At 32.2% G+C, this 12489-nt stretch overlaps 2 protein-coding genes across 3 annotated transcripts in view; one reads left to right on the forward strand and one right to left on the reverse strand.

Moving 5' to 3' along the window:
- The first annotated feature begins 163 nt into the window (after positions 1-163).
- On the forward strand, positions 164-2728 carry LOC113515085 (cytochrome b-c1 complex subunit 6, mitochondrial-like). The gene is made up of 3 exons (XM_026899225.3): positions 164-281; positions 367-451; positions 2360-2728. The coding sequence occupies exons 2-3, from the start codon at positions 374-376 to the stop codon at positions 2531-2533; spliced, it is 252 nt and encodes an 83-aa protein (XP_026755026.1). The 5' UTR covers positions 164-281; positions 367-373; the 3' UTR covers positions 2534-2728.
- Positions 2729-2791: 63 nt separating this feature from the next.
- Positions 2792-12489, reverse strand: part of LOC113514998 (rabankyrin-5) — a 63477-nt gene continuing 53779 nt past the window's right edge. For both annotated transcript variants that reach the window (XM_026899110.3, XM_026899109.3), the window contains 8 exons: positions 12052-12220; positions 11255-11491; positions 10357-10574; positions 8816-9015; positions 7875-7987; positions 6813-6935; positions 6013-6137; positions 2792-5586 (listed from right to left, as the gene is read on the reverse strand). In XM_026899110.3, coding sequence (XP_026754911.2) covers positions 5457-5586; positions 6013-6137; positions 6813-6935; positions 7875-7987; positions 8816-9015; positions 10357-10574; positions 11255-11491; positions 12052-12220 — 1315 coding nt within the window. In that variant the 3' untranslated portion in view covers positions 2792-5456. The remainder of the gene's footprint in view (positions 5587-6012; positions 6138-6812; positions 6936-7874; positions 7988-8815; positions 9016-10356; positions 10575-11254; positions 11492-12051; positions 12221-12489) is intronic.

The following is a 12489-nucleotide window of genomic DNA, read 5'->3' on the forward strand; positions in this document are numbered from 1 at the left end:
CTATTAGAAAATTTGTATTAGAAATAATATATTATTCTATCACTGATTGGAAGAATCATAATAATATAAAAATATATTTTAAAATTTTTAGTTACTTTACTGAATCTTTTGATTACTAAATTAAAAAATCAAAGCATACAAATCCAGGGAACTTTAATATTAAAAATGTCTTCTTAATGGGGGTACATAGTAAGTAAACTGGCAACTCACATTTATCCTACCTCATTCCCTGGTTGCATCATCGATTTTCGTAATTTACTATAAATTTATAAAAACCAAAGGTTCTTAGTAATTTATTATATAGTTAATAATAATTGAATTACATTATATATAATTGTAAATATTTATGTATCTGTTTTATTACAGATCGATAATGGCAGACAAAATAATTCCAGTAGTCAAAGCTGAGGAGGAAGAAGAGGACTTGGTCGATCCTCAGGAGCAATTACGAGTAAGTAATAATCTCTTTTGATATCTACCTATTTAAAATTTTCTATATTTTACATTTTTGAAAGTGTAATAATTTTAGTGTTCTGCACTAGGCTATATGCAAAAAATTCGATCACTGGGTATACGGGTTCAAATTTCAAATGCTTAATTTATTTTGTTAATTATCTAAGTTTCAACTATTTTATTTGTTTTGTAGTTCTGTAAAGTCAATATACAAGTAATTTGTATTTTTATTTGTTTTCTTTTTTATTGTAGAGTTGTCTTTACAGCATGCTGATTCAAATCGTTTTGGAAAATAATAAAAAGGTTCTTTTTTCCTTTTAATATTTGGATATTATAATTGTAAGATTTGTGGATTAATTAGACTGTATATTATTATAATAACTATTAATTAGTTTTATGTACATTTGTATTAGGTAAATTTGAATTATGTTATTATATTTGAAAATCCCGTACTTCGTTCATGTAATGCTGAGAATTGTAGTATTAATTGTTATATATATTAATAATATTTCTATATTGATATCATAGAACCTTGTATATAGATGCAAATGAATTTGACATTGTGCTTGGAATACTTTTTACCAAAATTATTTTTTATACTCTCTAACTCCAAAATATTTATCCAAAGTCTCCAATTCTTCATTTCTATAATATGTGCATAAGCAACTCTAAAATATTCAACAAAATAATGGTTCTAGCCTTAACTGTATAATATTGAATCCTTGCCTATAACTATAATATAGGGTAATTTTGTAGTGTTGATAAATCAAAATGCTATTTTGATATTTTATCATAAAAGTAACTTTAGACAATTATTTGTAAGATAGTATTATTAGTTTAAAACCAAGTTTTTAATAGATATTATATCTACTTATTTTGGTTGCTCAATTTGATTGAAAATGCCATAATTATCTCAAAATATACTTACATATAAACATGGATATAAAAGAGACGTGTAATGAAGCAAAAGTTTACATAGGTGGTAAAATACCACAGTATGTATTTTGAAAAAAAAAAAATCATTATCAATAAATACTATAATAAAAATAATAGAAATAGTTCACAACATCAAAAAGCTTCACAAGGCTTTTGTAGAAACAGGACTTTCTATTCAAGGGAAAAAATCTATTGTTGTTTATAAATCGAGCTTTATCTATTTTATTAAATATCAAGAATCTGAATCTGTATTCGAGTTGATGGCCCATGTGATATAAAGTGGTAACCATCACCTATAAACATAAGTCAATACACCATGGGCATTAACAAATATCTTGTAATGTCCATAGTATCCACCAGGTATTGGCATTCTTGGGGACTGCATACAGCTGTTTTATGGCAGAAATACAATAGGGATAGAGGTATAATATAAGCAGACAATTTTTGTATAAAGTTTCCTTCTGGTAGACTTTATGTGTAGTAATCCATGATCTCTTTTACCGCACAAAAAAAAATAGTGTTATTCTTTATCTTTGAACCTTAAATATATAGAAAAATGTGGGTCACGTTTGTAAAATGAGTTACAATAGCACTTAATTTTTATAGTTTGAAATGATATATGCTATCTATTGTCCTTGAAATTATGAGTGTTGTTCATAAACTATTTATAAATATATTTTATATCATAAATCATAAACTATTTGTAACTATTTATAAATATAAATTCAACTTTTGTTGAAAAAGGCAACACTTAAGTTTCTTGCTTATTTTTCTCAACTGAAATTGCATTCAGAATAGACAGTAGAATCATAAAAAAAATGACTGTTCATAAAGAAAAATGAATGAAAATACTTGTAATTAAGTTTACTTGAATTAAAAAATATTATAATAATAAATGTTAAATTTATATTATAAAATAATCTTGTTGTTATTTACTTTTTATTTTAAAATTATCATTATCCTCTTTCAGGAAGAGTGCTCTCAAAAACCTGACGCGCAAAACTTATGGGGCAAGTACCAGGAGTGCAATGACCGTGTCAACTCACGATCTAAAACAGCTGAGACTTGTGATGAAGAACTAATTGATTACCTCCATGTCCTTGACAAATGTGTTAGCAAAGACCTGTTCTCAAGGCTAAAGTAATATAGTAGTAGCTCTTTTTAAGGTTTAGTTCTGCCTTGAAATAAAATCATTGTAACAGAAGGTTATTACCATACATTTTGAAAGGTAGAACTATAGTGCTGGTTAGTAAATTATTTAATATGTACCTTACAAGTATAACTAAAAAATTGAAAGGATTTGTTGTTGTTGATTTGTAAATAAATAATCAAAATAATATATATGACATTTTATTTTATTTATTGTATGGAGATGTGTTTAAAACATTAAATAAAAAAAATGTTTCAGAATACATTTTTATTAAAAGCAAATACATATTTTAATTAAATAACACTTGGCTGCAGTGGAAAATTTAATATTTAAAGTAATAAGGAATGGCACTACCAATTCATAAATCAATACCTACTATTGCCAACTATTACTAAACAGAATAAAGATCACAGAAGAATAGTTTGTCCCTAAAAGTTATGTAAATAATAAATCTTAATTTCATATATAAACAAAATATTCGTACTATACTCTCTACACCAAATATAGTTTATCTCAGGTCTATCTTCGATGGATAAAGTTTATAATAATAAAGAAAAAATAATTTTAAATACTGACTAATACTAAACAAATTTTGGAATGTTTTAATAATTCAAATGCAAAATAATATAAATAAAAATTAAACAGCATATTATATCATTTACCTACATACCTATTTAACAACCAAACCAAGAGGAAATGCAATTTTACGTGTACTGTCATAAACATATTTTACATGCAGCAGAACTAAATGGTATGATTGAAGAAATATATATTTACTGCATTTCCTTAAAGTCAGATATACAGGATTTTCAGTCATCTCGACAATATTTATATAAGTTACCTTATCTATTTTCGTTTAATTACAGAACATACAAGTCTCAAATAACTTATGAAATTCAAAACACATCTCAGAAAATCAAAATCTCAAATATATAAATTCCAAAAGGTGAGTTTATCGAGGAAATTAATATTATATTAAAGTATTCCATAAACTCCCGTAAATAAAAATCATATACTGTATAATTTATTGTACTAATTATAGTAGAGAAGAAGCGTCATATAGAATCGGCACGATTTATGGTCTCTGGCTACACCAATAGACAGACAAATTTTGAAAAAATTAAATGTATATAGTTATCGATTCTTGATTTCATTATCGTATACCTATTATTTACTATTTTCTCTAAGCGAATTAAATCAAATTTGAATACGAGTTATAAAGTATTCTACGTTTGACGAATATCAAATATTATTTTGAAACTTGTATGATCTGAGATTAAACATCGTAATTTTATGACTATGCAATACAATTCAATGTCTATAAAATCTTATACCTAAAGTATTAGAAATTGACAATATATCTAAGCAATGACGTGGATACATGAAGAAAACAAAATATAATGAGCATTAATTCTAAATGACTAATTGTCTAACATATTTAATTTCTTGCAAAACAAATATAGCTATATAAAATTATAACTAAATTATTACAAAATCAACTTTAATAACAATATCAGGAATATTGTGACCCCATGACATCAGGCACCGATATTGGTCACCTTTACGTTACCAATTTTATTGTCCATTAAAAAATAGGTGAATCGTTACGGATCCATTTCTTCTGTTGACCGAAGAAACTAAACTGCCAGAGGACCAATTCTGGTGTAATTCCCGTGAAAACTAAAATCAGATTGGGAGCTAGTATGATACGTAAATAGGAGTCCGCTCCCTAATCCATAGTTCCTTCTAATGTAAATGGTGTTTTTTATCAAACAACATCCAGACTTTGGCTTTTTTCTACACAACATTTAATGAAATATATGGACAGTTGAGGCACTGAACTCTTGTTCCTATTCTAACGGATGGCTTAAAGGTTTAGGCATTATAAGTACACGTTAAATTCTAAAGAAACAATAGCCGTCAGTCATTAAATATAGCTAAGTATGAAGCTCTCAAATGTACATGAACACGAATACTGTTAACAAATGCGAATTATCAAAACACAGCAAAAGTATAATGAAATTAAACAGCAGTTGTAATTAGTGCGCATGTACCAGAAAATACATATAAGACATTCAATATAATGAGACTTTCCACAGTGAAAACAAAAAAAATAAAAAATAAGTAATATTGTAAGGGAATCGCTACTTCGGATTATTTTTAACAGATGGCTTTGTAGGTGACATGAAGATTACCAGGACAACTAGTAAATAAATAAATATAAAGCCTGTGTAACAATGTCTCTTATATACTGTGGCATTTTTTTTGCTTTTTATAAAAACAATCCCGGTCAGTGGCTCGTATAATATTAACAATGTTCGTATTCATGTATAGGTACTGCTACCCGAGTCCAATAAAATTATAATCTGATACTGACTACACACTAATATGTATATAGAATATTTATAGTATAAATTACGTGTACGCTATACACAATTACATTTTTTAGTACTGGAGGCCTACTGTGTTATTCGAATAGATCTCGACAAAATGACTCGACATAATGAAAGCTTGTAAAAGCTGTATTAAAAAATCAATACTTTTCATACAAAAAGAATAATAAGACGCCAATTCAACGGTAACTATCGTACCCGTCGAATTTCTACTTATGAAGCAGGCCTCCACTTTATTTTTGCGTCCAAATATTAGTTAATTTAATAATAGTAATAAAATTACTATAAATGTTTACATAACGTTATTGTGACCATACATTTATAAATATACAATGTATAACTAAATTTAAAAAGAAAATGTAACAAAATTAAACAATTTACACATTATTGCTGTCATAGCCAGTAACTCATCCGTACTCGACTCTACGTTTTAGTTTACAATATGACATCGCTGAGCTCTCATACAAAATATGAGTATATCACACCCTATTAATGCTTTGTTCGCCATGTTTATGGAGACATTACTAACTGGCGCCAACCTGTAGGACGTTGAAGCAAATCTCGCACACTCGCTGAGGTTTATTCATACCAAACTTGAGGATTGGGACATCTTGGCTGGAACATTTGTTGCATAGCATCCTACCACAGTGACGACTGTAACAAATTAAGTTTACATTTATAAAGCCCTTTTATCTATTTCTAGAATGAATCCATTCCAATTCATTCTACAAAATTCGTCTATACAAATATGAAATTATGGGTAAATATCTAGGTGGTACACAAACCGCTTCTCCCCTCTTTCAGTTACAAACAAAATATCGAGATTTCAACAGTAGAAAAACATTAAAGATAATAAATAGGACATTTATTTAATGCGGACTTTATTCTTAAAGATAAGAAATACTGTATTCATGATTTTTTAAATATTCTTTACCTCATTTGGGCCTCGAACCTGATAAGTATGGTAGATAAATAATTAAACTATATTGATCAATTTATTTTTATTAGCTATGCTTGTAATATAGGACTACTAAAGATACTGCCTTAATCAAATAGAGACATATAAGAATTCAGATTTACCAATGATGCTTTCGCATAGTAAGCGTGAATTTGGTGCCGCATTCCTGACACAGGTCGCTTTCAGCCCACGGAGCCTCTGCTGGCAGCGCATCAAGGAGTCTATGTAACAGCTGCTTTGTGGCAACCTGTTTAATAATTCAAATATCAAAATAATGAATGTATAGTTACGTAATAATTAATGATTGTGTTCCACAAAAAATCTACTTCAATTGTAACAAAATCAGTTATAATGATCTAAAAAATAAACCACTGCACCGATTTCGATAAAATTTCTATGGGACCAATCTGTAAGTATATCCTTTCAGATAATAAAAAAATTTTCCAAATCGGTTAAGAACTGACGAGATTATTAGATAACAACCATAAAAACAATATAACCGAATTAGAAACCTCCTTTTTTAAGTTGATTGAAAATTGAATTAGAAATACTCGTATTTGTCTTAAATTTCTTTAGTCCAATTCTGGTTGCAAACTGGAAGTGTGATGATACCGTCCAATGTTCCAAACATTGGATGATATCATCACACTTCCAGTTTGCAACCAGAAGAATGAGCAAAAAGATATCGTCAATCACAATAAAAAAAGTTAAGGAGCTCAATTTCATTACTAAATAAACTGTCAATAAGAAACAAACTAATACTGAATAAAAAAAAAAAAGTAATTATTTATTGTAGAACATAAAAAAAAAAAATCAAAGACAGAACATCTGTTTTTAAGTCAGTAAATGTCACGCTTGACTTTCACATTATTGTTGCAGAATGTATATTTTATATTATTGTATTGAGACGGGATATAAGTACCTGATAGTTGAATATGGAGATTCCCTCCTTGTTCTCCTGCGCGAGGCAAGCGCCGGCGCGTACAAGCACGCGGCACATGGCGGCCTGCCCATTCATGTACGCCAGCAATAACGGAGTATTGCCCTGGGAGAAGTCACAAGTCATTCGTAGGGAACATATATAAGTTACAATGTGGTAATTTATACTTATAATAAATATGTAGAGGTCAATTCTGTACATGAAATATATTTCCAAAATAATTATCAGAGGGTGATTAGTGATCGATACTAATGCCAAAAATGCAATCAGTAAAATTTTTGTCTGTCTGTTCGTTATAGAAACAAAAACTACTCGACGGATTTTAACGAAACTTGGTACAATTATTATTCATACTCCTGGGCAGGTTATAGTATACTTTTCATCACGCTACGATCAATAGGAGCAGAGCAGTGAAGGGAAATGTTAAAAATGTCCACCCGTGCGACGTCGGGACGGGTGGACATTTTTAATATTTCCCGGGGACATTGTTTTTTCAACATGTTGTAGTACTAACATAAGTTGATAACACTGCCCCATAAATGTATTAGTGGCTAGGAGTTGTCACTAATGGAGATGTTACTAATATGAATAGAATAGAATTTAGGTGATCGAGATGAAACTGAGTATACAACTGAAAATAAGTATAAATAATACTGCGGATTCATTTATCATAAACAACAACAATCCAACAATCTGTGCACATTGTCTTAAATAAAAAGAAAAAATATATCTATGTAAAATAATATGTATTTTTTGTACAAACTAATCATAATTATACTTTACACGAAACAGTTGACAGGTGGAGTTCAATAACCTTCCTATTTTTATTTATAATGTAGTGCGCTAACCAAATCTACATAATGCTCATTCAAATTAAGCGTTTACACTTTGGCGCCCAACGTGGACTATCAAGATATTTATTCAATAGTATAAATTCTTGCATTTTTAAATTTTTACATAGAGTTTACGTAATGTTATTTTAATACTAGACCATAAATTTGAATAACAAAATAATTGGTTTAAAAATAATTTGTATAGGCATACCTGTAAATCTGTTTTGTTGATGGGATAGTCAGGCATAAATTCTAGGAATATTTCGCATATTGTCGCCGCATTATCTTTTTTACACCAGCATAATTCATGTAACGGATTCCGACCTGTTAGACAGAACATATTATGTAATATTAAGATTTATTTAATGAAATGTTTTTGGAAGTTATAAAATTTAACGACAGTGACTCAGTAGGTAGTGCAGTGTTATAACACACTGCTTCCTTTTATGACAGTTACGGATTTGATCTTCGAATAATACAAACATTTGTTTATAAGTGTTTTCTATGTATAATTTGTACTTATTTATTTAAAAAATATGTCTTAGTCGTATAGTCTTCATAGTACAAACTCTGCTTAGTTTAGAATCAGTGTCGTTTACATATTAAATATGTACATTATATTAAACATGGCACGACGACAGTGATGTGCCCTTACAGGTTACAGGTGACTGTAACCACTGGTCAAGTTTTTACTTACTAGTGGGAGACTGTACAATTGGTTGGATAAATATGTCCCATTCGTGTTTCAACCGTGAAGTAATTGTGTTTGCATGGCTATGTTTCGGTTTGAAGGGTCTGATATGGCAGTGAGTTAGGGTACAGAGGCATAATACCTTAGTCCTCAGAAATGGCAACACATAGGAGATATCATGGGCGAAACAGTATACTCTGTTATGTCTATGGTACTGCTCATGTTTATAGGCAACGGTTACCACTTTCCATCAGGTGAACTTACATTTTTATGAATTATTATTGAATTATTAATATAGGTTTATTAGCCTTAATAATAATATGAAGTGGGCGAGAAATATAAGAATCATGAGAGAAACAGTATACTTTGTTATGGTCCATGGTACTGTTCATGTGTATAGGCGACGGTTATTACTTATCTCCATCAGGTGGTTTGCCATTTTAAGTTGCATAAAATAAAACCTTTGAGGTTGGCGGCGGCGGCGTCGACGTCGGTGTCGGCGAGCAAGGCGCGCGCGGCGGCGGCGTGTCCGTCGCGCGCGGCCACGTGCAGCGCGTTGTCGCCGGCCGCGTCCACCGCGCCGCACTCCGCGCCGCCGCTCACCAGCGCCGACACGATCGCCGCCTGCCCCGCCGCCGCCGCCACGTGCAGCGCCGTGCGCCTGCGCACAATCAATCATCATTTGCATTATCCGTCCTATACTTAAAATTATGTTTGTTTATGTTTATGTTTACCTTAAAAAATGTTGTTTATGTTTAACTTAAAATTATGTCCGGATATGAATTTTTATAGAAAATAGTCATGTATATGTATTTAAAATTGAATTTTTGCTTGTCTTACTACCTAGTAGGAGCATCAGAAATGTATAATTTCTTTTGAACGTATTTGCCTCATTTCAGCCATTATACGTCCACTATTGGACATAAGCCTCCTCCATAGACTGTCATAAAGAACGGTCCTGAGCCACCTGTATCCACTGACTCCCTGCAACGCATTTCAGGTTGTCACTCCATCTAGTGGAGGGTCGTCCTACCTACACTGCGTTTGCCCGTACGTGGTCGCTACTCAAGAACCTTTCTTCCCCATCGATTGTCGGTTTTTCGAGCTATGTGACCAGCCCATTGCTACTTCAGCTTGCTTATCCTTGCTATCTTTATGTATAATGAATGAATGAATGAATTTATTGCTAAAATGTAGTACAATAAGTGGTGGTACAAAATGTGATGGTGTACAAGGTGTGTAAAATGTAGTACAACAATACACACAACCCTCACCTTAGCTCCATCGCGAGCATACAACGACGATGTTCGGGGGGAAGGAGTATTTGTAACGGCTACTAACATCTTAATAAGCTTTTAGCTTTTACCTTTTAGCTAAAACCAGGTGCTCCTGGTTTCAGCTAAAAGGCGTCGTAGTTTATCCTATGTAAATTAGTCACTATAGGCCAACTGACATGACTTTATCTACATCTATCACAGATGGCAGCACATATACCAACGCGTAGATGGGATAATAATAATTCGACTATCATCAATTAAAAAGACAATTATTACTTTATATCAGTCGTTCACTCTCTACTGCTGAACATTGACTTCCCCCATATGAAGGGTTTTGCAAATAGCTGTCACGCCTGGCGGACGGCTTCACAAATACAATTAGGCTTATCCCTCGACTATTAAGTTCCCTTAGTAGCCTCTTATGACACCCACGGGAAAAGAAGGGGTGACTTATTCCGTGCTGGGACCACCCAGTAAGGAGTTTTGTCTCTTTAGTTTAGCATAAATTCAGGGTTCGGATATTTTTACTAGATCTATATATATATATATATATATTTACTAGAATATAAGAGTCTCATATAATTTATACTCCCAGCTGCCTTATTTCAATATGTATAAAGAAGACGATTTACCAATTTCTCATTCATAGTAAGTTTTGGGTATTATTTGACAATCATTGATATTTAAATCAATAGACGATTTAAATTCATAAAGAAAAGACTTACTTGTGGGCGTCCCTGTCATTGGGCCTAGCGCCGGCAAGCAGTAGACTCCGCAGAAGCACTTCGTTACCGGCAGCAGCCGCCAAATGCAAAGGCGGCGCTAGTGTCGCATCTTGTACACGAGAATTTACATCTACCTCCACCGATAAAAGGAACATCACGCTTTCCATATCACATTTTTGGATGGCCACGTGAAGGAAGTTGCGACCCTTTTTATCGACCTGTGTGAAAAAACACATAATTTAACTGTGTAATTGTTGTTTTGTTTAGAGCTTTAAATTAAAAATTACTCAAACTGACAAAATATGTCAATAGCTAAAATAAATAATAATATCTATTAGTCGTTTAATTTCTTTATCAATAACAGAATTAGTAACAGTTTAGTAACAGTTAAAAGATACCTTATAATTTGGAATGTGTTCCATCTAATATATATCAAATTTCATTAAAATCTGTAGTCATAAATATGATTACATATCTACAGAAACTAACAGTACTATTATAGATAAAAAAAACAAACTAAGAGAACTATCATCAACAAAATCAGACATTTTAAGGAGTCTACGTAAACAAAACAATAACTGGATAGAATTTAAGGAAACTTTATAAATGAATAGAAATGAAAAAGGAAAAATAGGAACCTGCTCTTCATATTCTAAATACAGTATCGAGACTTCACGTGATAAAAAATCCTGTCGTGACCACGACGTGGTTTAATCCACGTCTAAACATCGGCAATAAAGAAGCAGGTGTGTAGGTACTATTTACTTGCAAAAGTTTTTCATCACTCTAAGTTTCGATAGTATTTAAGACCTATATTGTTACAACATGAAATAGCAATAAATGATTGAATAGAATTGAATTTAAAATGTATGTAAACAATACGAAAGTTTAAAATTACCTGCTCAGCAGCCGATGGATTCTTCTCCAGTATAGACTGTGCAGCCTTGTTGTTCTTGGCGGTGAGCGCCGCCGCGAACGGCGACACACCTTTGTTGTCGCGCGCAGAGAGATCGATGCCCGGGTGAGACAACAACAGCGAGATGATGCCCGCGTGCTGGTTCTCTATCGCGATGTGTAACGGTGTTTTGCCTTCCGCGTCTTTTGAATTTATATTGGCACCGTGTTCTAGAAGAGTCTACAATAAATAATTATTTATTTAAAATACATATAAACAGTTCAGTTTTAGCATAAATTTAATATTTTTTTAAGAAATTTAGGCGTAAAATAATTATGCCTACACATTTTCATTTGTCTATTATTTTTTCGCATATCTGAACTCAAATTTATATAAACTGTTATAGGATATAGATATAAACTATGTATAGTACTTTACAATTGTATACGTTTTGCATCCATAATTTTATCATGAGAGAATTCGTTTATAAATTAAAAAAATAACAACCTTGGTGATGTAGCGATTTAGGAGATTACCTATTCTCCGATGGTCGCGGGTCTGATCCTCGTATAACATAAACATCCGTATTCATAAGCAAGTATGTCACTTCGCGTTGATTTGAGTGTTTTAATGTATGATATGTATTTATATAAAAAAGTATATATAAGTTATTTAGTAAAAATATTACAAGCTCCGTTTAGTTCGGTACTAGATGGTTCTATGTAATATGTCCAGTGGTATTTATGATATTATTAATTGCATGCATGCATTGGGAGTGGATCCCGATGAGTACGGCGGACCTGTATGACGTCGACGAGCCCCCAGGTGCAGCAGAGATGCAGCGGCGCGTGGCGGTCGGCGGCCACGTCGGCGCCCTCACCGGCCGCGCCCGCGCGCCGCGCCGACTCCACGTCGCAGCCCGACCGGATCAGGAACGTCGCCAGCGACTCCTTGTTCTCGTCTATCGCCCTACACCACACAACGCGCTCGGATCAGTCGCCTGCTGTACCCAGTTACACCGTCCCAATAGCATACGTGTTTGACATACATACGTAGACCTATAAAATACTTCAAAAAACGGGTCAAATTTTTCATACAATTTTGCATGATAAATAGTTATGAGTGATTCCTTTATAATATCTATAGTTATTTTGTCGTATAATTTCTGCATATTTTTAATGCATATACACAAATTTTATTTATTAAATAATACGTCAAGACACATTGTATACGTAAGT

Source organism: Galleria mellonella, unplaced genomic scaffold, assembly GCF_026898425.1.
Source record: "Galleria mellonella isolate WM207_F2 unplaced genomic scaffold, CSIRO_AGI_GalMel_v1 utg312, whole genome shotgun sequence".
Taxonomy (NCBI): Eukaryota; Metazoa; Arthropoda; class Insecta; order Lepidoptera; family Pyralidae; genus Galleria; species Galleria mellonella.

Coding starts and splice junctions, on each gene's coding strand:
- LOC113515085 (XM_026899225.3), top strand. CDS start 374: ATGGCAGACAAAATAATTCCAGTAGTCAAAGCTGAGGAGGAAGAAGAG. Junction 452..2,359: donor ATCCTCAGGAGCAATTACGA/GTAAGTAATAAT, acceptor ATCCTCTTTCAG/GAAGAGTGCTCTCAAAAACC.